A 26,752-nucleotide genomic window follows, 5' to 3' on the forward strand; every position below is an offset into this window, starting at 1 on the left:
AAATATATCTAAATCTATAGCTATAACCTATTGAACATTTAAGTTATTTACAGTTTATTTTTCCTATAACTAATAATGTCTTTTTGTGAAAATATGTGTTTTTCTAGGGTCTGTACCAAAAAGTGGATTGCTGATCTGTAGAGCATGCACAGTTTTTAAAAAAACTGGATCTTGCCAAATGTCTTTCCAAATTGGTTATATCAGTTTATGCTCTCACGGAAGTATTTAATATTTCCCATTTCTGGATGTCCTCAGCCAACACATGGAATTGTCCGGCTTGAAATTTTGTTTTCTGTAAATGGTAAAATGTTAGCTTATCAACAAGCCCCTGAATGTGTTCTGAGCACTCAAACCTGGCAAGGCGCTGTGAGGTGAACACCAAGAATCTTTATTAAAGTCAGAGTCCTCAAGGAGCTATTTGCCATCAAGCAGTGTGGTGGTAGACTGCACAGAACTAAATGCTACAATAGTAGCATAGGCTGTCATGCCTTTGGAAGTGCAGAGAACATCATTGTGGACTGCAGAGGTGATTAGTAGCTTTTAGGAGGTGAAGATGAGGGGATCTTGACAAATGAGGAGGAAGAGAGGAGAGCAGTGGGCATTGAGGAAGAGAAACATGCTGAGAGGCAGCCTGATTGGAATGGATTTTAGAAAGGTAATAGTCAGACTATTACTAATTGCCCTTAAAACCTTAACCAGAAATGGATTAATAGAGCCTCAAAACACATGTATTTTAAACTCACTATTTTATGGCTATGTAAATGAGGCCTAGAAAAATAGTCAGCTTGTACAAGTCATATAAGCTCTCTCTTTGGCATCCAAAATAAAACTAGGTAGAGACTTATTGGCTTATTTAACTTGGACATCCATCAGGTTGACCTTCAACATGACCAGGCAATACAGGAGTTCCCATGATCTTTTCTCCCCTTTTCTTTCCATGTTTTACTCTGCTTTCCTCTGGTTAGCTTTATCCCCTGCAGGCCCTGGCCTTGTGGAGGCAGAGATAGGCACAGCTATTTTCTTTTGTGTCTTTATAGCTAATGTTATTACTGAAAGATAATTTATACTCTTTCCTTTTATTTCTGTATCTGTTTTTGAAAAGATACTCAAAATTCCACCAGCTTACCAATTTCTGTGACCAAGTAGATAGTTTAATCTGGCCAGCCTTACTGGTGAGGAAATCAATCCTATTTTATCGATGCATACACTGGAATCACATCGTTATGAAAGGGAGAGTCCCTAAAAGAAAAGAATGCAGGGTATGCAAATATAAGATGGCCACTGCAGCCTTTTGGTATATAGAGTCCTTCACAGACATGATTGCAGCCATGAATTTAAAAAGAATTTTGGTGATGTTCATTGCATATGTTTTATGTCTACACATCCATGATTGTAACAGCTTTTATTTTAGTGATTAAATGTATTTCAACAAACAACTTTTGAGTACATTGGTATTCCTTGTCAGGCAATATAAAAATAAATATGTCTATCTCCTGTGGAATTTCCAAACTTGTTGGAAGTAGTAAGGGCAGGAAAGTTAAAGATGTAAACAATTTTCAAAGAAAATAAACCATGAGAGATATGCAAAGTATTGTGATTGTTCTAAAGGAATGGGGATATCCTAGGTCATAAAAGGCTGCCCCATACGGATGGTAGCCAGAGCAGACATGGGAAACCATAGAAGCTTGGTGATTTACTGAGTTGGATTGGATTATAGGAGAGTGATCTGAGAGTTGGAGAAGATGAAGATGAGGTAGATGTCAACTGTGTTGTAGATGACCCTAATGCTGGCCTGAGGACTTTGTGCCTCCTTCGGTGGGCAGTGAAAACCACTGATTCAACAACAACAACAACAACAGTCAGTGGCATGGCTAAGAAGCAGTCTGAGCAGTGTTTCTGTTGTTGTTTTTAAATAAGAAAATTATCTGGCACCAGTGTGTAGGCTGAATTGGACCTGGGAGTTGAAGCAGGGAGACCAGTTAGAGATTATAGAATTGTCTTATGAGTGAGGTAAAGATTTTTTGAAATAGAATGTAATGAAGTAAAAATGTAAGGTTTCAGGTGAACGTAGTTGGGGCTTTGTGATGCATCAGTTATGGGTACTGGAGGAGGAAGATTATGCCCATGGCTGAGTGAGGCTAGTGGGGATCAGGAGGAAGATCTGCTCTGAGGAGATGCGTTTCATGTCAGATGTGGCATCTGTTGGATAATATAATGCAGGTTGAGTTTCCGTTATTCAGAATGTTTGGGACCAGAAGTGTCTTGGATTTTGGATTTTTTAAAAAATTTTTGAATATTTGTGTTATACCAGTTGAGCATCCCAAATCTAAAAATTTGAAATCCTAAAAGGTCCCATGAGTGTTTCCTTTGAGCATCATGTCGGTGTTCAAAAAGTTTCAGATTCTGGAGCATTTCAAATTTTCAGATTTGGGCTACTCAACCTGTATTGCAAATACATAGTATTTTTAAGTACATAGAAATACTGTTTGTAAATTTTCGATGCTATTTACACTTCCTGGATGTGTTTTTCAATTTTATAAATTTATACAGGGAAAATAATCATCACACTGTATTTTTCACAGAAAAAGAGAGCTTTTGCACATTTTTGAAGTAATCTTTTAACATTTGCTTAATAAAATTAAACATTCCTGGGAGTGCTGACTGCTAGGTGTTTTATTCCTAGTTATCCTAATCATATAAGTATGGTATAACATTTCTCTGAGTATATTTTTTGTCATGCTATGATAGGCATTGTTGCTGAATATTATGGTGGAGAGGATTCTTTCATTATATATGATCAGGAAACAGAGTTAAACAGGATTTTTCAGAGACTTCAATAATACATATTAATGTATTTGGTGAGTGTGCAAAAGGAGAATGCAACATACATTTCTCAAACACATTTGAGAATGTTTTTGAGTAACACTTAGGACAGATATCCCACAGAACAGATTCTGGAAATGGTGGAGTATTGACCATTGCTAATATGATGGGAGAGAATGAGTAGCTACAGGTTGAATATAGAAACTTACATTTTAGTATGAAACTAACTCATACCAGATATAATTACAATGTCTGTTCTTTTAATATATAAAATTTACTATCTTATTTTGTAAGATACAGTTTTTGACCTAATTGGAAATAATTTTTTTGAGCTTGCAGGGGTGGGGAAATAGGCTAAAAGTCCTGAAGAGCCACCTATGGCCATGGGTTGACTGCCTCTGCATAGGAGTCAATGACATGATATATTTGTACATGATCACATCTCAGTCATCTTGGAATAAACTAAGGATAACATTTAAATTCCAAATGGTTTTCTCTTGTTTGCAACATGCCTCAAGGCTGCCTTTCTGCGGAGTCGTCTGTCATTTCATATGTATTCAGAAAATTTAGTTCAGCTCAGCCTACATTTCTATTATGTGCAAAACACTGTTGGAGTACAAATTTATTTTAAGATTAGCTTGACATACATAAATAGTGTGCTCAATAAATGTTTGTTCAGTGAAAGGATTGTGTTTTTTCTTAATGATCCGGTTTAATAAAGAGGCATCTCAATTATGGATCTGAATTCTCTACCACGCATATATGTATATATGTGCATGTGTATAGTATATATATATATATAGTGTGTATATATATATAGTGTATATATATGTAATACATGCACATAGTGTGTGTATATATATATCTTATGTGTATATATATCTTATTTATGATATATATATATCAAATACACAAATATGTATATTTGTAGAGATAGGGTCTCACTGTGTTGCCCAGACTAGTCTCGAATTCCTGATCTCAAGCCATTCTTTTGCCTCTGCCGCACAAAATGTTGGGATTACGGGCATCAGCCACCATGCCTGGCCTCTATCATATTTTCTTTAAGTTTCTTCTTCCTTTGTTTTCATTGGTGACATTACCAGAGGAAGATAACCAACAATGTCATCTTCTGCAGCCGTTCTTTATATTTGAAATCTACTCTGGGGAAGTCAGAATTAAGAATGAAGCAGGTCACCTTATTTAGCAGCATCTGGCTTTAAAAATGTATTTCCTTGAAGTGCTAAATATTTGCTTAGTGTTCAAGTTAGATTAAATAGAGGAGGCAGTTCTATGGAGAGAGAATGTGAGATAGTGGAAAGAGCACGGGCTTTGGAATCAGATTAGAATTTAGATTTCAGCTGTATCACTTAGTTGTTATCTGACTTCAGTAAGATTCCTCATCTCTGAATCTCAGTCATGTCTGTAAAACTGGGAATCATGCCTACATTTTGGAGTGGCCATGAGGCATATAGATAGTAGTTGTGAAAGCCCAGGCACATTATAGATGCTCAATAAATGGTAGCTATAGTAATAGATGTGTTGCTATCATTCTTCTCCCTGTCCCCTTACTACGTTGTCAGTTATTTTTAATACTATCCACATGTGAGAGACTATGGACGAGCTGTGTACACATGCCCATGTCTTCACTTATTTTTGATACTGAGATGAAAATGAAATTAGAAATTAAAATCTTTTTAAAAATTAAAATATTACCTGAGCCAATTCTTTAAACAAGCTGTGAAATACTAATTTCTTTCCATTTGTCATTCTTTTTACATTTAGATGTTGGTTACTATGGTTAGTAGTAGTAGTATTAATAAAATGAGTCACAATTTTTGAACATTTACCACATACCAGACACAGTTCTAAGTGCTTTATATGTTTTAACACATTTAATCTTCTGATTAGTTCTTTAGGACATAGTGAGTTTTATTATCCACATTTTAGAGTCGAGGGACCTGTGACCTAGAGAAGTTAAGTCCAACGTGACACAGCTCCTAAATGGTCCCAACCTCGTTGAACTCAGGCTGACTGGCTCCAGAGCCCACAGTCTTCCTCGTTGTTTGCCACCGCCTTCCCCAGCATAGGGATGGTAATATAGCATGTCATGACATGTGTAATTGTAGAGGAACAATTGTCAGTGTCTAGGTGTATATGTGGCATGTTCTTTACTAGATGTCTATAATTAAAGATAACCACCTCACTTCCTATTTTAGTTGAGGGTCTTCGAAAATTATGATACAGATCATATATTTTGGTTTATACTTATATAGGGTTATTTCTTAATTTCCCTGTAGATCCTGTTTTAAAATAATACTAAGCAAACTTTTGTCCTTGTATTAATGTTTTCGAATTTTTGATTCCTAAAACAATAGGTCCATTTAGTGAGTGTGGCTGTACGAATCGCTATAGTCTCTCTAATGATATCTTGGTAGTTTTTAATAGGATAAGAGTTCTAAATTCAAATGTCTGTCTCTACTTGTTGTACAAACAGACATATTCTTGCCAACCAGTGATACACATTGAGGTCTGGAGTTCAAAGTTCTTTCTCTACATTTAAGAATTAAAGTGTACAACATATATTATTTGATAACTATTTTTTGTCTTAATCCCTCGTGATAAAAAGAGTACCAGTACTGCATTTTAACATTACTTTAGAGACATATTGAATATCAAAAACCACATTTCCTCACATAGAAAATCACAAAATATCTTCCTTTGAAATGTGGCCCGTCTCTTATTTGATGGATTATTCCCATTTATGTTTATATTTTCTATATCTTTCTTATTCCTCTTATGTTAGTGCACAATAAAAGCTTTCACCAGTGATTGTTGAGAGACCATGAAGTCTGGGACACTGTTTCTTCACTATCAAATTTGAGGCTTAGTATAGATCATTTTGTATTGGAATTATTCAGATAACGTATATAACTATATATATATATAACATACATATATATATCATTCAGATAACATATATAAAGGCCTCTAAATTTTAAGATTTTATTTTCAGTCATTTTAGAGAGTTTCTTATTGACAGTAATATTTCCCAAGAGTAATGAGTTCATTTGGCCTTGGTTTTTCTAGGGTAGTTTGTAATCATCTAGGTTACTGAGTTGTCAGTTGATGTACACTGGGTTACTATGTGTGTTTAGGAGCCATCCTCATTCTTCTCCACTAGTAGGGACACGCCCATTAAATAAATAAATCTAAGGGTACATTATTAATTTTTTAACATCTAGAAATCATTTTTGTGAAGTATATACAGAGTTTAGTCCACAAATTCTAAACAATTTTCACAAAGTGAACACAGATACTGTATCAAGAATTAAAATATTACCTGCACCCGAGACCCACCTAACTTACTCTTAAAATATATTCTTTATATTTTCTCAAAGCTAACACTTGAAATGCTTGAAAGAAGCAATTATTAATTTTTTGAAAGAATGAGCATATAATTGTTTATATTAATTTATATTAATAGCACTTAGCACAGTAACTAATTATGATGTTTAATAACTGCTTGAATTTGCTGAGTTTTTATGCTTTTGTTATACAGAATTAATTTTTTTACTTTCCCATATTTAAAAAATGAGGCTTAAAGAAATGTTAGCAGGAAATAGATTACATCTGAAATTTTTATTAAGACATAACATTAATATAATAAAATAGTTCAATATTTGTATTACTTAAATATTATAAATCATTATGTTATATATAAAGGAATAGTGACTCACAATTATATTTTCTTTGTCATGCCTGCACATAGTCTTCCAATTGCATTCCCCAGGTATTCTGTCTGGTTTTTAAAATATTTAATAGATAGGTCTTTCATTCCTTTCACTAAGTATTCACTATCGGTAAAATTGTGTGTGTTCCATCAGCAATTTGATAATATAAAGCAATAGTTTTTCTGTATTTCACACAGCACTGGGGCTCTGTAAAGCATCTCTAGGGGTTCTTTGATGTCTAGACAGTTTAAATTATGCCTGCTCCCTTGCCTCCGGATTCCACCCCTGTTCTGCTTCAGGGGTTGTGGGAAATGAAAACAAACCAGAAGGGTCCATAGCCTTACAGTCCAGGGGGAAAAACAAACAAGTAGAATAAACTGTATATCTACCCCGGCAGGTGTATAGGAAAGGGCCCAATTGTAGGGGATGGGAGAAAGAAAAGAATTGGGGACAAATATTGTCCTGCTTATTTATTTCTAGTTATATTTATTATATAGAAATACATGGGCTTTGTGAACAAAATGAAAACATCATAGAAGTATTAGGGAAAAAAATCGAAGCCACCTTTTAGCCCAGTGCCCCAGTTTTTTCTTCCCAGCCTCCCCATAGGCAGCCAAATTTGGCTTTGGTGGGTTTCCTGTGCATTGTCCTATTTGTTGAAATGGTAAGATGAAGAATTGTATTTTAAGTTGGAAAACTAACTTTGTTTTCTTCCTTTCTTTTTGTTTTCCTTCTATAAATCGGGATATCGCGGTTTTTCCAATTCATCTTGTTAGAAAGTAAGTAAATTTGAAATTTCGGAGACTTTTAAATTAAAACTTGGATGTTTTATTATTTCATGTACACACACATATAGTTACAGGATTTCAAACTTCTAAATTCCGACTGAGATGATGAGCCTTTGCATTAACTGTGAAGAAAATTTTGTTGAATAAATTAAAAATAAGAACCATTACATAGAAGGCAATCAATTCTAAGAGTACAGACTTTTAAAGCATGTACATCTGCCTCATTTTTTACCCACAGTTAATCATTATGTTTAAGATATATATGTGTGTATATACAATATATAGTATACATGCCAATTCTATTTTTTCTGAATATAAAAACAATAAAATTACGTAAGACTTCTATTTATTTCTATGCAATAGCAGTTAAGATATTTCTGCAGAAAATGTAGTCTAAGTTTTCTGTAGTTTATGGAATTGATGAGGATAGCAGCAATAAGGAAATGGTGTGAAATGTTTTTGAAATACATTTTCCTGTGTATATTTTACATTGGATGAATCAGTTACCTTTTAATAAGCATTTAGCTCTTTTAATGCGTATTTTTCATTGTTTTTTTTAAAAAATGGTCCAGAATAACTAGTTTTTCCTCCATAAAGGAATGAAACTCATGTGCTTAAAACTAAGTGACTAATCAGTGAGTGATTTTAGTTGTAAAATTTGCATTTGATTGCATATTATTTTCTAATGCAAATGTTGTATAGTTTTGAAATAAAACAAGTTTCTTTTGGGAAAGATTTATAGAAATTACAATAGTTATTGAGACTTTGGAGATGTTGTGATTGTGAATTACATATTTTTAAATTTTTCCATAGTAAATATTGTTTATTGAGTTATTAAACAGTATAATTTAATAATATATTCATGCTTAATAGAGCTTATTATTTGTAGAAAACTGGGTGCTTATCACATGTTTGCAGCAAGCACAGCATTCAATTGCTATTTAATAGCCAATTTATCTTCTACAATTATCTTTAGCTTGCTATACCTTAGAAAGGAAATGTAAATTATAGTAATGTTACATTTGTTTAGTACTTAGTCGTTGCCTTTAAATCTGTATTATTATTTAATGTGCTGAATCTGAGTTCTTGGAATCATGTGCATTAGGGCCTTAGGAATAAAGAGAAGAAACAGCATTGTGAGGTTTCATATTAGGTGAACAATTTTATTAAGTTATATTTTTAAAATTCTACATTGTGTCATTTTTATGTATTGGATTCTTTTTTACTTGTCGTGTTAACATCTTGCCAAGTCCCTATGGAAAGTCTGTATTTCTGACAGTTCTACTAAATTAAAACTCCAAAAATTTGGCATAATCATTCTTAGCTTCAAATTTTCTATGCTTTTGTCTGAAGACTATAATGTAAAAATATGTATTTGCAATGTTCAGTATAACATGTATTGCGTAATTTATTTGGAATTTATTCATGGAAAGACATTTCTGGGGAGGTGAATATATTTTACTTTATAGGTATGCCTGGGCCCACTCTAAATATGAGAAAAATCTTTTGTGAGAGAAAATAATGAAATGAGGTCTGCAAACTTGTAGGAGCTTCATGAGGAAAGATATTACCTAAACACAACATTATTTCCATGTGTACTTTAATGTTACAACTGCATTGTTCTGTGACCAAATTTATGTTAAGATTCTTATTTCCTGTCAAATTCAGTGGAGTCATATTTATATGTTGGCACAGAGAAGCTGCTTCCTAAAATAATTGTCTTTGTAGGATGATAATACTTATAAATCCTCATGACCATGATGTATATATATGCTGTCTTGCTATTAAGTGTGTTCTGGCAATTCAGCATATTTGACTTTTCCATTTTACTGGTGATTTTTCATTATAAGTAAGAGATTTGATAGTCTTGATCTTTAGAAAACTTTTAATTAGGAGCACAAATTATGTTTTATCCTCAAAATTTAAAGTTAGAATTCTGAACTTATGAATTCAAAGTTTGAAAGCTTCATATCCTAAAGGCTGTATTGTCTCAGAATGTGAATTAAATACCCATAATTCCTAAGAAGCATGTGAGTGTAGTGGGGTTAGGGCTTTTAACTAAAATTGGTTTGACCAGATATTGATATTTCGGCATATTAGGAAGTAAAATGTATATGGATGTATAATTTTAAAAGGCAACAATTGTAGCTCTAAATTTTAGCTTCTAAATATTAGTTTGCAATCAAAACACAAAATATGTTCCAAAATCTACTCCAGGAAATATATATGTACTTTATATTTTATAAACCTCATTCAAGTATATGAACTCATTCTAATAATATTTATACATATGTACTTTGATATTTTACATGTTAGTTTAATGCTGTTTGATTTCTTTAAAAAGTGATCTTATATTCCAATCACTTGCATGTTTACTACAGAATTCTGTTAGCTGGACAGAATTTCCCAAAACATATTTCTTTGACATATCTAACTGAGAAAAGGATGTCATTGTAGAGGCTGTATCAGAGATAGAAACACATATGTACATTCTTATTTTGCCATGTGAGAAATGCAGTCCTGTGAGTAACTTAAATACTTATAATTTCAAATCAGTTCTTCCCTGGTTTATTATTCTTTTGTTGCTTTTAAACCTATGGGATGGAGCTGCTCTTGAACTTGGTGGGTTTTTTTTTTTTTTTTTTTTGGATCATTCAAGTGCAACCATCAAGTTGTCTGTAATATTTAAAAGCTAAGGCTTCATGGTGTTATTTGTAAAATAACATCACATAAGTATTTGGGCTTTCGTTTCTGTAAAATATAGTATTGGTGACTCTATGAATAAAAGCATAATTTCAATTCAAGAGGCTTTTGCCTGAAGCCTTATAAGACAGATGCATCTGATTAACTTTGGTGAAACTGGACTGGCCCTTTATTGTAATGTAGATGTTTTCAGGGTTGAGAGGGTATTTTTAAAAGGCATGCAAAGAGGTCTTTTTTTTTTTTTAAGAGAGAGAGAGCGAGACTCAGAGAACAGTTTTGCAATAGAAGCTGTACCTCAGACTGCTTCATTTTTGCACACTTTTATTTTCTAGTGGAACCTCTCCATTAGCCTGTCTGAATGCAATGCTTCACACTAACACTCGAATAGGGGATGGAACATTCTTCAAAATCCCTGGAAAGTCAGGCCTTTATGCTCTCAAAGTAAGTTGCATTGTTCTGCATATTGTTATTACTATTATCATGCATTTTTTCAGACATGTGAAGGTAAACAAAATTAGATTTGAAGAGTAGAAGAATGACTCCTATGCCTTTTAAATGTTTACAGATGTCTTAAAAATGATTTCATATTAAGAATAAAGAATGACATTTTTCTTTAAGGAAAGCATATCTGTGGTTTCACTCCATGACATATGGTAATGGAGAATAATTGTAGCTTCCTTAAAATTCTTGATTCCTTAAAATTTATGGGGAGGCGTGTCATGGGTCATTGGCCAGGAGTTTAAGATGATCAGAGTTACCATGAACTCTTTGACTTAATGACCGTCAGTTGATATACAGGCTTCACACCTGTATGCCCTTGTCTTTTATAAAAATAAAACATTTATTCATTCTGCTTGAAAACATTGAATTAAATCTAGTATTCAATTTTAAAACAAATGGTGATCTCAAGGAAGTTTTACTAATGCACACTTGTATGAGAAGAAGAGAGAAATAAAAGCTTCAGATAACTGAGTCTTAAATTATTTTAGTATAATTATTTTAAAGGCATTCCCATTTTTATCTAGGAGAAATGCCACCTGAAATGCAAAATTCCAGAAGACAAAAGCTTATAATCTACAAATGGTTGTGTAACTTGGAATAAGTAAATTCATTGTGTTATTTCTTAGAAATTAAAAAGAAGTCTCTGCTTTAATAAGTCATGGATTACATTTAAAGTTCATTAACTACATGTAAGTTTTTTTTTTTAATGTCAAAAGTTAGACAACAAAGCAGGGATTCTTCTTTAGCTGCTAAGCATCAGGCTGTGGTCTACTGCGTGTGTTTCAGAAAATAACACAGGTTAATCAGAAAGACTTGTAATTTTTCCATTGCTTTTTGTAGCAAGTTGGGTATTTAAGTAACTGATTAAAATTCTGAGTTGGTAAGCCATTTCTTTACATGAGGAAAAATGTAGAATTGAAAAAAGATGGAAACAACATATGTCAGAAGGAAACTTTTTTTGGGTATAGATTTTAAAAGTTTATCCAAAAAAAAACAGTAGCAATGGGCTTTACCCAGTTTTTTTTTTTAACAGAAGAATGATTTTACATTAAAAAGTAAATCATTATTGAAATGTTAAGTCACAAATAACTGATCATACTGTAGGATTCTGCAAGTATTTTGAATGTTTTTAGTTGCTAATACATCTTCTCCATAAATCATCACTTTTCAAAATAATATAGAAAGAGGAGTCGTCATGCCCAGCAGATGGCACGTTGGATTTAGTCTGTGAATCTGAATTGGATGGTACAGATATGGCCGAGGCAAATGCCCATGGAGAAGAAAATGGAGGTAAGTGTGATGAATTCCAAAATATAATCCCTTGTTCTCTTAAAAGTTATATAGAATGCCAATGATTCATTAATTGAATTTCCCACCATTATCAATACAGGTTTCTTCTAAATTTTTACCTCTGAGATTTATCATCAAGGTGTTTTGATTCAAAAAGGAGAAAATCTAAAAGAAGTATATAGTTCTTTGCTTTTGTTGTTTTTAAACAGTACATATTTCCCTGAATAATTTTCTTAAATACTTCTTTAAGTATCAGTATATTTCTCCTGCAAAGTGAGAGGGTTACTGGGGGCATCTAGTGGTTTCATTCCTATGGGAGGACTGAGAATGCTCATGTTTTATTTCTGATTGTGCTGATTTTTCCTGTAATCACAAGTAGTTTTATAACAGCTTTGTTCCTTGGTTTGTCTTTTGCAAATGAAGCTCAGTGTTATCATTACTCACAGTGAAAAGAGGGCCAAATAAGATATTTTCTTGTTAGACACTTTTGAGAAGCGAGTGAACCTTCCAGAATTTTAAGGGGGGGTGGGGGGGGGCATTTTTCACCTCTGAATTTTATCCTCTGAATTTTATATGTGAACTTATTTTTGTCTTCCTCAAGGCAATTATATTGTGATTCTTTCGGTGTATGTAATTCTGCACTGCAATTTTGGCAAATCTTTGTCCCACAATAGCTGCAGTGCTTTCTTCTACTCTACCCACTGGTCCCACAAAGGGACCCAGATAATGATTTGAGAGAAAACTGTGTGATTAAAGTCTCTGTCAGTAGACTCATAGGAATCAGTAAATTACCTTTAAACAAACAAACCTTAAAGGATGTTTGCAGAAATATTGTATTTCAGTAATAACCCAAGGTCATTCATTTTATTAATGGCCATGGAGTCCTTTTGTTTGTCCTCTGCATGCTCACTGAATGCTCTCTTTAAACTTGTGTGCTGATAGACCCTGTAAGACTGATACCGCTTCTGTTCCTCTCTGATCTGTAGCAAAGGTTGTGAATTTAATATAGGAAAAACACAGTTTATTGTCCTAAGGAAGTTACAAGAATGGCTGCAGACCGCTTTATGGATGTTTTACTTTTCATATGACTTGTTGTCCCTATTCCCAGGCTTTTAGAGCATCCCCCCAATTGTTGTGGTAATGGTATGAACCCTGGCTGGTCTTTTTGATTAGAGAGGAGAAAAGGCAAATCATAGTAATTTCTGGCTTTCTAAAAGGGGAGGTGAGTGGGGCATACTTTTCCCTTTCAGGAGGGTGAAGGAGAATCTTAACTGCAGTTGCTCCTAGTGTGGTGCTCTTGCCTGGGTGAGTGCTCATGTGCTCTCTCAACATATATACTGAGCTTCTTTCATGTGCCAAGTACTATTCTTGACATTGCAGTTACAGCAGTGAAAAACAAAAGCAAATGTCTCATGAAGCTTATTTTCTTTGAGAGACAGAAAATAAGCAAAATAAATATCTAAAATGTATAGGTTATTCAGTGGTGACAAGTGATATGGGGCAAAATAAATAAGGGAGTGGGGGAGTAGGGGAGAGGGTTACATTTAGAAAAGACCTGAGGAGCATGAGAGAACAGGCATTCAGGGGAGAGAACTCCAGGTAGAGGGAACAGCAGTTACAAAGGCATTGAGGCAGGAGAGTGCCTGGAATATTCCAGAGATAGCAAGAGGCTGGTGTGGCTGTGAGGCCAAAGTGAACACGGGAGAGTATGGTAAGAAACAAAGCCAGGGAAGTTATGGGGGCCAGGTTATATAGTTCCTTGATGCTGGCTTTTGTTTTGAGTGAGATATTAAGCCATTGTAGAGTTTTGAGCTAGAAAGGCAATGGCCACATGTAGGTTTTAGCAGGATCACTAACTACGAAAAAGATAAAAGAACAAGGAAAAAAGCACGGAGACCCATTAGACAGCTATTGTCGTAATCTAGAGGAGAGGTGTTGTTGATTTGAAGGAAAGTACTAGCAGTGGATGGGATGAAAAGTGATTGGATTCTGGTAGATCCAACAGAAGCTGCTGGCAAATAAATGTGAGTGTGAGATAGAGAAAGGAGTTGGGGATAACTCCAGGGTTTGAGTATGTGAGCAAGTTGAACAATAGCATTGTCCTTCATTTAGATGGAAGAATCTTCAAGGGAACCAGTTAAGGGGAAGGGCGTTGTTGATCAGGAGCTCAGTTCTGGACATGAGATTCTTTTTCAGTATCTAGGTGGATGTGTTAAATAACTGATTTTATCTGTCTGAAAATTATGGGAAAGATCCTTGTTGGAGATACTGATTTGGAAGTGTCCAGTTTATAGATGGTAGTTAAAGACAGGAAACTGGATGACATTACCAAGGAACTGAAGGTAAATAGAAAAGAAAAAAGACCCAAAGACTGGGCTCAGGGGCACTTGAATTTTAAGGGCTTGGAGAGAGTGTAGAAAACAGTGAGACTGAAGGTAAATGGACACGGTAAGATTTTCTGTCCTGGAAACCAGATGAAGAAAGTATTTTTGAGGGTCAAGCGACTCAAATGTGTCAATGCTTTTGATAATGTGAATTCATGATGAAGATTAGGAAATTGCCACTGGATTTACCTTTATGAGTGTATTGATGAATTTGGCAATGGTAATTTTTGTGGAATGGTAAGACATAGCCTGAATAAGGTGGGTTCAAGAGAATGAGAGGAGAGGAATTAGAGACCACAAGTGTAGACAATTCTTTCAAGGAATTTTGAGGTCGGGGAAGGAGTGGAGTGGGAAAATGGCTGGAAAGGAAAGAATCAAGAGACAGTTTTAAAAAATGGGAAACAATTATTAGCAAATTATTCACTAATGGGAACATTTCAATTGAGGAAAATTGATAATGTGGCAGGGGTGTTCTGTTGTCATGCTTTAGTTAGATGAGGGAGAATGGGACCTATTCAGCAAATGGAGAGATTGGTCTTAGCAAGAGATGTAGACAGGTGCTCTAAACGAGGCAGTAGGAAAAGCAAGGGTGTTTCAGTAGAAGTGAAGGTAGGCCAATACTTGTGGAAGGGGCTCGTAGAAGTTTGCTTCTGTGTGTGTTATTTTTCTCAGCAAAATAGAAAAGTAGTCCATCAGTTAAGGGTGAGAATAGTGGAGGTAGTTTTATGGACTTAAGGAGAAGATATAAAATATTTGTCTGAGAGAGTCTGACAGCATTAAGGACATTCTTAAGGTTAGTCATCCTGAATTTACTAGGAGACCAACCTACATGGTTGTCCATTTTTCTCCAGTCATGTTCGGGACCACTCTACAAGTGCAGAAGATGTGGATAGTGACTGAAGCTGGGGTTTTGCCAAATGTAAATGATGAAGCAAGAGAGGAAGAAAGGAGTTAAGGGTATATGAAGTGGAGTAATGAAGGCAAATGTCCATAGAATTTAAGTTGATGTGGAGGTGAGTAAAGGATAGCGTGAAGAAGGAAGTCTCATTGGTGTGAAAAGGTTGTTTGATTTGGTGTTCTGAAGGAAATGAGTTGGAAGTGTAAGTGATATGAGAGTGGAATGCATGGATTGAATTTAGGATACTATTATGGGATGTATTTTCAGAGCTGATAAGAAAGAAGGGGGCTAGGTTTCAGGCTATCAAGAGTGCTTAGGCCATGTGTACACTCAAGAGTTGCCTGGATGAGGTGGCATCAGCGGCTGAAATTCAGCACCCCTCCATTTGCCCAACCTAGTGCTGTGGGACGGGACTGGATCCACCTGGAAAAAAAGATTGCCTTTTCTTTTTTGTACAAACAAAAGTCTGGTGGTGGCTCTTGCATAAGATATTAGAGAATCATCAGCATGGATATTGAAACAGACAATTATAGTAGAATTAACATTGACAAGATGTCATATTAGCAGCTAACATATTCAGAAAATCAAGGAGAGTAACCAAGAGTTGGCAGATAAGTACAGTAGGTTGAATAGTTAGTAATATAGTCTGATGACATGAGATACAATGCTGGAGGCATCATAGGAACCAGGGAGGGAGAATGGTTTGGAGGGAACAGTGAGGAGAATATAGGTCACTTATTCCATTTCCAGGCCCAGTGGTACAAGAGGTGTAGAAAAGAAAAAGGCTGCCACCTGAAAGCATTCCAGAGGAACCAGTGTCCTGGCTGGGAAGACAGCCAGATTTTGTATATTAAGAAGTAAAGGGAGTTTTCAGAGAAAATATGGAGGCTGCAGGAGATTTTCATAATGACATCCTAAATTCCAGAGGAAACCTTGGGAGTTTAGTAGCTGAGAAAGGGTGACAGATAGCATAAGAGCACTTGGCCAATAGTGTAACCAAAACAGGGATAAGCAAACTTTCCTAATGTAAAATGTGAATAGGCACTTCACCAAATAACACATACCCAAACATATCCAGCTAATGTGACAAAACTTAGATTTCCTGACCTCTCTTTTGAAGTTGCATTCGGGAAATTACTTTGGGAAATCAGTGAAAGAATAGTAAATAGCTTATTTCCTTGAGTATTCCTTGACTTGCTCACTTTTGCATCTTATTGCAAACCACAATTGTATCTCCATGTAAGTACCCTGTGCTTCTATGTATAGCTTATTAATCTAGCCTCAGGACACATTTTCAAACCTAGATATTGAAAATGTATTGAGTATTTTGTTATTTTGTTTTATTTTTACCTCCGAGGGAACAAACTTAGGTTAAATGTCCCATCCAAATTGCAAGCCCAGGTGTGACACCAAAGGCCAGGCTCTCATTACTCTGATACCTTGCCTGGAACCACAGGCAACACTTATTAGCCAGTCATCATTGGTACGGTTTGCCTTTCCAACGTTAGTTCACATCCATTATGATCCTAAACTTAAGACTTTGACAAAGAGGAACCCTTGGGTTATCCCAATAAAATAGTGGGATACCACATGATTTCTTAAAATTCAATAATAGATTTCAGGAAACTGAACTGCTTTAGGTGATTTTCTTGCTTACTCTGTTTCTAATATATATTTGAACCAAAAGTTAGAATGGATATACTTTCCACACTTCCTACAGCTGTACAAATATACTTTGAAAATGTGATCAGAGAGAGAAGGTTGGGTATATGAGTGGATGTGTGTGTATGAGGGAGCAAGAGAGAGGGGTGTGGGAGAGAAAAGTTGGAAAGGAGGGAGAGAGGGAGTGGGAGATGAGTACACCATCTGTTTTGCTATTTTATTCATCTTTCCTTCTTATATTCATCCTTTGGGATGAAAGACTGGGGAGTATTGAGAAGAATATTAACCATCAATTCGTAACATACCCTTGATGCGCTGAAAGAATAAGCCGCTGCTACCATAGTGTTATATCAGATTGACAACTATTTATTGACATTTGCTGTACCATTTAGGGGATAAGCAGAGAAGTATTTGAGAAGAAAGTATTTTGTAAAAACTGATAAGAAATCTTAGCAGTTTGATTCCAGTCATTAACACTTGAGTCCTTAGGCAGAGTTAAGATAATGATTATAATACTTTAGTTCTCTTTTTGGGATCAACTGGGCAGGGAAACATTCTTTTAAAATGGGAGATGTGTTGCCAAGGTACTTTGTTATAAAGTTTTGTTGAAAAATTTTACAATGTAGGAAAAGTGGTATATTTTTAATTGTGGAATTTACAAGACACAGAACTATGGTTATGTGTTTCTTTGACTTCTGAAGAGTTTCTCAAGTTAATAATAATTAGACTTGAGAATGTAAACTTCACATTTTACAAGCTAAGCTTTAGAGATCAAAGAATGATTTAGGTGAATTACTTGATGTATCTGTGTTGACAACCCATGACCATTTATGCTTATATAAGTATAAATCTGTGCCACCCAAGTAAAATATTATAAATTTTATGGTCTATTTTAGTCAGAGATTTATGGGTATGTTTGTGTCTGAGTTGTTTTCTGAGAATAATACATTGATATATCATGAGTTTCCTAACACATATTAAGTTGACTCACAATGTGTTGCTGGTCTGCAGAACTCATACATATTTTATATGAGATGATACCATCAGTAGACAGTCTTCGCTCTCTTCATCCTCTGTCTATAAATTGTTATTAACAAGAAAAATTAAGTTTCTCTTTTTGTGGCCCTAATATAGTTTATGCTTAAAATCAACAGCAACCATACTATATATTTCTTTTAAATGAGGAAACTAGAGATTGTACACGTTTCATCCACAGAGATCAAAAAAGGTTCTGCTTGCTATTAACCCTAATGGCTTTCAGGGAGGAAGCAGCACTCTAGCAAGGGAATTAGTATTTTAAAAGTTTCTGTTGGGGCGAAAAAAAAAAAAAAAAAGACCTTAGATCCCAGGGCAAATAATGATTCCAACATTTGAAGAATTTTATGGAGTCCTTTTTCATTATTCTTTATGGCCAGTTTTATAAGTGAGTTTCTGATTGTGTGATTCTTGGCAGAGTTGTGTTAACTTAATGAAACATTACTCAGCTCACTCTTTGTTTTCATTGGCTCTGAGGCTGCAGTTTGAGGGGTCTTTTATCAAAAGTGAAAAGTGTGTTAAGGAGGCCTGAAGTGTGTGAATATAATCTCAATTGAGACATCAGTTACATGCAGATGAGAAGCTTCATGGAGAAATTGGGGCATACATTTAAAAGGTCCGGACACCCTGGGGAGTAGTCACACTGACAGCTCATGAGGCAATTTTATACAAGGCTACAAAAAAGGAAAATGAGGGTGACCATGGAGTTGTGAAGGGAGTGTTTTGAGTAACTTTGGAAGATGTTGCCCACCTACCCAGTGTCAGTTGGTATTCTGGTCTTGTTTTGCTGGAGGTTTTACAGTAACTTGCCTGTGAATGCTCCAGTGTAGTTTTACATTGGATATTGTGTGTCTGCATCTTTGTGTTCAGGAGGGTGGGGGTAGGAGAGTGTCAACAGGCTTCTACATGATCGTGGAGAAAGATAACACAGTGTGACCAACTACCCGGCAGCCATTCCTAAGAATCTTGCAGGGGACAGGAAGGATATTCCCTCTATGCCTGAACCAGGTCCCCTAATTTTGGGAGGTTAAGCTAATTTGTCTTTCATCCAACAGCTCTGCATTTTAGGCAACAGCTTTGTTTGTTCATGGAGACACCTGCTCTACATTGGTGGCCTAGAGAAACTTAAGTATGTGAAAATTATGTTGTTTTAGTTACACGTTGAAGAAAACACAGAGGAAAGCGAATACTCTTCACAGTCAGAAATGACCATTGGCAGGATATAGAACTTCCATTGCCCACTCTTTCTCCTTCTCCTTTCTTTTATCCCAGCCCCCAGATTATACAGTTCACAAGAAGCGTGAGGAATTTCAAAAGATCATGAAGCCCTGATTCCTGTCTCCTGCCAGTGTTTTTCTTAAACCACTCAATTGAAGTAGACAATATTCTAATAGTATATGATCAGGGGGATAGAAATCGCACAGTCCCCCTTATACTTCTCCCTGTGAAGTTCTTGATAACTTTTATAGAGAAGATTTTTTTCTTTATGTTGAAATCTTTTGTGCTTTTAATTAAGCTAATTTCCTCCTTTTTTTTTCTGTGCTCTGATGATAAACAACAGATGGTCACCCCTTCATCTTAACTTCTCCAAACGACTTATCCCAACTCTTTCAAACATTACTTACAGACACTTTTCATTTCTTTTATCTTTCAGAGACCTCTTTTTCTTACATATTTCCTCTTGAACTGTGAACTTCATTCTTGTCTAGATGGATTTTGGTCAATTTTAACAGTCCAGAGTCATGTAGGAAAACGTTTTCTTTTAAATGGGATAAAGTGACCCATTTAAGCATACTTTCATCTCTCTTCTTGAATTATGAGATAAATATTTCATAATATAAAGATCGAGAACAGAATATGATCTCATAAAACTAAAGATTGATAACAGAATATGATCTCATAATAAAACAACAAACTACTTCTCAAAAACAGAATTGAAGGTATTCCCTCAATTACACATCTTAACTAGCCAATTTCTGTTTGATTTATATAATCTGTGACTGTAGATATGAACAAAACACTCATGTTCTTTAAAAAAAGTACTTTTTCATTGATGCCAGATAATTCGTTCTCACTTTTCTTTACAGTTATATTATATAACCATTTCTCAAATTGGCATCTGGATAGCTAACCTGATTCCCCTTTATCGGAATTTATAGTTTATATGGTAAAGTATGAAATAATTAGTAGTGATGCCCATGAATGAAACACTTAACCTTGACCTGTGCCAACCTTTTGCTGATCTCCTTCCTGTCCACTTTTTTCTGTTTCTCATTTTCTAGGCTGATTGCTTTATTTCTGTGCAGATGTTTCAGAAACCTGATGCAGTGTGGAAGATCACAGGGGTTATACCAGTATAAAATAAATAGCCTCTGATGTTATTTTTCCCACACAAACAGCATATAGTATTATTACTCTCCATTACCCTGTGAGCGAAATCCTTGTTGGTTCTATGGTAGGAGGAGGTTAGGTGGCTAAAGGCTGGTAACTACAATATATGCTTTTCCTACTAAATATATTTATTTTTGGTTTGGGTTTTCTCTCCTCTGTGTTTAAGGAGATATTTTTATGAATATCTAGAGATAATAGTATGACTAAATTGGCCTGGCTGATAAATTGAGTACTTGTAGGAGAGATTCTTATAGCTACATCTTTAGTGTATACAATGGTCTTCCTAGTTACCTTTGGAGCTTCAGTGTTCTAACCAAAATGTCTGTGAACCATTTGTAGCCATTGTAATGAGGTGGTGGCATATCCATTTCTGTGGCAGGTGAACGACATTTGTATCATATGATATCAGCCACCCAAATCACTAAGGTCTCTGGCGTGATGACATTTTGCAGCAGCATTTTCTCACTGATATATGGTTGGTATAATTATTATCTGATTCAACATTCCTCTTGGTTTATTTTGCTTTTTTTCTGAAAATCTCTTCTGAATAAGAAGAGGCTTCATTGGGCTAATGAAGCAGGTTATAAAATATAGTAATCATTCTAGTTACATTAGGTATGTTTCATTATAGAAGATGTTGTTCTAAACGTTATCAAGAGAATCAGTGCTTATAATTTTTAGACTCCATGTCCTTTGAAAGGGTCTTAGGAAAAATTGCTGTTTCCATTATTTTATTGCTAGTATTACTAGCAATTTATTAATCTATTTACTGACTTTTCTTGGCAACTCATATCCTTTGGATTTTCTTTTAATGTAACAAGGAAATTTGCTTAAACCCAAATACCTATACCTATCTTGAAACAAATGTTTTTAGAAAAGGCAGTTCTGCTTAGGCTGAATTCAAGAAGGATTTTAAAAATAGAGTTCAGGAATGATTTAATTGGGGTCAGATGGTTTTCCCTGTTCAAATCTTTTTAACAATTTGTAGCATGTATTTTCTGGCTGTATCCAAAATATCTGATATACACAATTTCAAATATAAATACTGTACATAAAACAAATTATAACCCAAACATAAACTGTTGTGTTTATTTGCCATTTGGGGATACTTCTGAACTGTCTGCTTGTTGATCTTTCAAAACAAATTTATTATTGTTAAGTTTTCATCGGTAGTTTTCCTCAGGTAGAATTAATGGTCTATATCTAGACCAGTGTTCTTTGAAAACATTTTTTAAAAATTCTTATGGCCTCCAACTCAGGTATTCGATCTTTTTCGCTGTTTTTCCCCCAGCATCTTATACAGTGATTGGCATGAGGGAAAGTACTCAATAAAAGTTGTGCAACTGAATGATTAATCAATAAACCAATAAACTTCCTCTAAGACCCAGCCCTCTATTCAGATTTTATTGACTTCTAACAATGTACCACAGTGTTATTCCTAATACACTATGTATCCTTTGAGTTAAATTTTTTATTCATATAACTTTTTTAAATTACATTAGGAGGGAATACCAACCTATAATGTATGTCAAGATCATTCATACAGAAAACTGTTGTGATTTGAGAACATCTAGTCTGATTATTCAGAAGAATGAAAGGGAGTGTTTGGAAAGAGAACTTACAGAAATGAAATTGGTAAAAGGCTGCTCCCCTCCTTGTCTTTATTAGGTCTTTGAGCACCAGTTTCCTCAGATAGCTTGTTACTTATTGGGTGGCTCAGTGGGACAGAGAGCAATTAATAGTACATAATATCGGTGTTGCAGAGACTATATAATGTACAGATCCTGGTCTGTGTTGTGGTTCTGCACCCACACAGCTTCTGCCATTTTATGTAAGCATTGTGATTTCTAATTTTGACTTTTAAATTTTATTTTTATTTCCCCATGCAAAAGCACAAAACTGACTTTACTCATTAAATAAGACAATGAGTAAAGATGGCAAAGAGAAATCTATCTATAATTAGTGGCAGGTCGTGCAACTTCCTACTGTCTTGCAAAGGAAATTCTGTCATTTGGCTTTCATATTATCCCTAATTGACTTTAGAATAATTTGAGAAAATAATTTAAGAAGGCTTCTGTTTTCAAGTTTACAACAATTCATTTTATACATACTTTTTCATAAAAAATAGCTTTGCTGACCTCCACTTTCATGAATTCTTATTAAAAATCATAGTTGAAAGTTAACTTCAAAAATACTTTAAACAAAATTTTTGAATTTGATACTTTAAAATTTGATTTTTAAAAAATTCAATGAACATTAATAGATCGACTGCTCTGTGCCCATGTTCGCATGCAAGTCCCTGAGTTTCTAAGCCTGTGGCTGCTGAGGCAGATGACAGCACCAGAATTGCAGGGACTGTCGTGAATTTGTACACTAAATTCCAAGAAAGCACAGCTAGGGGAGGAGCAAGTCTACCTCAGAAGCTGGGACAGTCAGAGAAGCTTTGGGGGAAGCTGTTCAGAATTTGGACTGCCAAGATGAGTTTGCCAGGCAGAGTGCTGGGAAAGGATATTTGGAGGAGGGACAATCAGACCAAGTACAACAAACACAGCAAGTAGATGTGTTCAGAAGACACTGAAGAGTCTCCAGATTGGCTGGATTATAGAGGCTGAGAATTGGGAGGCAGGCAGGATGTGAGACAAGAGAGACAGATCAAGTTTGCATTCTGATTGCTCCTTTCTGTATATCCTGGGTTGTAAGTCACAGTTACAATTGTGGATGTCCTCTTGTACACCTGTCAGTGGATTAGTAATTACATTAGGAGGAAATACCAACCATATCCCCTCCCTAGCATGCAGCTTTAAAAATAGGAACTCTAATTTACATTTTCTAGTTCAATAGTATTTTCCAGCTGAATGGTAAATTAAAAGGAGAGACAGACAACTTGGAGACACTGAAGCCCGCAGTTTTGCTGGAGCAGTCACCAGTTCTCTAGCCTTCAAGGCTGTCTCATGGTTACTTATAATCTCCCACCTCCTTTTGCTCCCAGGTCTTCTAAATAGAGTATTTTGAGGGAGGGTTTGGGGAGTGAGAGTAGAGGTATTGAGAGGCAAATTTAAAATCAGCAGATTAGCTTTTAACTATGCTTTTGGCTTGCCTATTTTTGGCAGGCAAGCAAAATGTAGACAGAAATAGTATTTTTATACCTTTTAAAAAATGTGGAATGATAAAAATTCTAGGGAGAACTAGTCTCGTTTTGTTTCCTCATCTTCAGTTTGAAAAGGACAGGCTGTATTGTGGGATTTCAAGGTATAAGGTCCTGGCATTAGTTTTGTGATCATGCCAGTACATAGTTAGAAAAGATAGCTCCTGTTCTGTTCTGAATGCCAAGAAGATATCACTTTCTAAGCTGCATGTCAGTGTTTGATATTTATTGAATAAAACATCTGTCCTAATTCTTCAGTTTCCTGGCTCCTGTTGTAATTTTACATGCAAGGGATTTTCCCTGATCCTTTCTTTAACATTAATTTTCCTTTGGCTTGTATTTCAGAGGCCAAAGTCAGTCTCTTAGATAAATATTCAGGCAACTGTTTAAAATGAGTCCTTCATTATTTATTTATCACATCTATTATTAAGAAAGCTGCAAGAATAAGTAAAAGTGAAAACCTTGCATTTTGTCAGAATATGAATCTGCATGAACCTGCACAAGCCAACTGTACTCAGTGAATTAGTGTTTTTAGATTCAGCTATTCTCACGTCATGTGCATGGAAAAAGAATGAATAAAGCAAGTCAAATGCCTATGAAAAAAGGTCTGTATTTGTCAGTAATTTAAAAATGTATATGAGCACACTGATTGAAGCCTATGGGTGAATTGCAAATGTGTCCTACCCATTTTTTCTTTCCTGATTTTTTTTTCTTAAAAATAAGTTGTTTAACCCAAAGGAACAATCACATACTTTTTTTCTGTTACATTTTTTTTGCTTTTCTTTAAGGTTCTATAGTTATTGTATCAGTAAATAATTAGGGAAGTAAATAATTAGGGAAATATGGTTTGATCCAGAGAAATAAAGTCAGGAACAACTTCTAGAAAGAGGGATTAGGGAGAAAATTGACTCCCTAGGGCAGGTATTCTTGATGTTGTTCTTGGGTCTAGAATGGAGTGTAAGATAAAGCAAATAAAGTTGGGTTAAGGACAATGAATCATTTTTAGAACAAACTGCATGGTATTCCTTAGTGCAGTTTCAACTGTTGTCCTGCCCCCTCTCTGAAGTTCTGGGCTCTAAATTGAATAGAATCTTTCTTTTGGATACAACATATATAAGTAGATATCAATCACTATCAACATAGTGCCATAATAAATTTAACCCAAAATGTACAGTGTATACGCTGATACTGAAATAGGTATCCCAATGTCTGATGGTTTCCTAGGTCAGAAATAGAGCAACTGGTGAGCTATGTAGCAGTTACCCTCAGGAAGGACAGATGATTGCATACTGCTTATTTTCTTATTCAGAAAATAGGAGGGATGCGAGGCCTCAATTATATGTACACTGGGCCAGAATTTGTTATTATTTAATCCTGCTGAAGTGAAGTTTACCTTTGAAAGACAGAGGAATAATAGCATTTTCTAAACAAATTGGAAGTACATTTAGATGCCCAGTATGCAGAAGCATTCTCATATTTTCCCTAAGTTCCTTAATATCTGTGGACTGCATTTAGTTATCCTTTAAACGAACTAACCTGTAAATTTCCAATTTTCTAGGTGTAAATGCCATTATAAGAATGTGAAAGTAATAAAACATATTTGCTAATGTGCACTTTACTTTTGGCTGGGCATACGTGAGATCTGTTCATTTGGGATCATATATTTTATCTGCCATCTCTCTGTCACCTCCTCAGTTGGTCACATTTCATAGAGACTTCAGAACATTGAAAAGGCTAACTGTATTATCAGTAAATACCATAAATTTATGTTTAGACTATAAACTGATTATTATTTCTAATATTTCTTGATAAATAAGCTTTGGCAAGGTGTTAAAAATTATTCTAGTCATTATTTAAAGAAGAGAAGCCTAGGAACCATAGTTTATGTCATCAATGTAATAAACTGTTTCTTAGCTAGAACATTTAGACTGTCTTAAGGAAAAAAACCATATTAAGTAAAAAAATTCATATGATCTTTAATTCAATGACTTTTCTCACTATATTCATTCGCAAATCTTTTTGCTACTTCAACCATAGTATTTCCTAGACCCATCACTTACAATTCTAAATTTTTCCTTGTCGGGGGCTGAGTGACTTGTTTTCCCCTGCCTTTGTTAACTTCTAGTTTCAGTATCATGCAACTAAATTATGCTTCTTTAGATATGATATTTTCTGTATCAGATCTTGACTTTTGAATCCAAATATTATAAGTGGAAAAATCATGGGTTCTGGAGCTAGACTAGGCTGGCCTTGAATCCCATCTGTGCAGTTTCATTGGCCCTATGACCATGGGCAAGTTATTTCACCTTTTTGAGCTCTAGTTTTCTTTCTCCATTATAGAAATATATACCTTATTGTGTTACAAGAAAGCTGCAAGGATTAAATCAGATCATATGTCGGAAGTGTCTGGCATTAATAACTGTTATTTTATTTTCCTAAATTTGTTCATTTATGTTTCTGATTACTTTCTGTATTAACAAAAAATTTGATTTTTTTTTCCCCAGAATTGCCTCTCACGGGCCGCATGGTTATTTCTAGGCAAGGTGTGCTTGAGTCTATCAAAAGCCACTTGAGTGCTCTCAAGGTGCATATGCCTGTGCTTCCTTTGTTACTACAATAATTTTTACTTCTTCACTTTCTTTTAAAACTCAGGTCAGAACCCTCTCAAGTTACCATCACTTGGAAAGTTTTCTTGAATTAGCATTAACCCTGGTGCCCTTAAAAAGTCATGTTTGAGCTTTTTTACAATATGTTCTCAAGTTATTTTCTTCTGACTTCCTCTTGCCTCCTGCCTTTGACATATGCCTCCATTCTGTCGCTAATCATAGTACTTCCTCGTTTTAATTTTCCAAACTCCTTCTCCCCCAGTGTATACAGAAAAGGGCCTGCATCTGTGCTCCTACTCAAACCATTTCAGTGTTAAAGTCTCTCAGTTTGAGGAGGAGTCAAATGAGGACTCAGAAGTCTCTCCGTTTGAGGAGAACTAAAGGTAGAGTTCTGGCTGAAACATAGGTTTCAGAGAGCAGACACTGCCTGTGGGCTCTACTTGGTCACCCAAGTCAGTGAGACATTGATTCTCCTAAAAAGCGGTCTTTTGGAAGAAAATGTCTTCTATAGAATAGACAACATGCAAGCCTGACTCTGATAAAAATGGGCAGTTGTATTGTAATGTGTGCGAGCACCATTTTCCTCAAAATAATTATCTTGAATTGATAAACAAGCATCTCAGATTTCTTGTTTCCTTATCCATGCTTTATGACTCAGCCCATAAGAGAAAATAAACATGTCCCATAGGTCACAGATTCTATAGTAGTAAGGCTGTTAAGTAGAAGAATCATAATACCTGTGAGGCTGGGTAGATTTAAAACAATTGCATTAATTTAGATTTTTTTTTTCAGAAT

The 26,752-nt window shown here is 35.1% G+C and overlaps 1 protein-coding gene across 8 annotated transcripts in view; it reads left to right on the top strand.

The window, feature by feature from the left end:
- ASXL3 (ASXL transcriptional regulator 3) overlaps positions 1-26,752 on the top strand; it is a 173,262-nt gene that overhangs the window by 56,548 nt on the left and 89,962 nt on the right. For all 8 annotated transcript variants that reach the window (XM_054460883.2, XM_063653528.1, XM_063653529.1 and 5 more), the window contains 2 exons: positions 10,378-10,486; positions 11,728-11,836. In XM_054460883.2, the coding sequence (XP_054316858.2) occupies positions 10,378-10,486; positions 11,728-11,836 (218 nt within the window). The remainder of the gene's footprint in view (positions 1-10,377; positions 10,487-11,727; positions 11,837-26,752) is intronic.

The sequence above is a fragment of the Pongo pygmaeus genome, chromosome 17, assembly GCF_028885625.2.
Source record: "Pongo pygmaeus isolate AG05252 chromosome 17, NHGRI_mPonPyg2-v2.0_pri, whole genome shotgun sequence".
Lineage (NCBI taxonomy): Eukaryota > Metazoa > Chordata > Mammalia > Primates > Hominidae > Pongo > Pongo pygmaeus.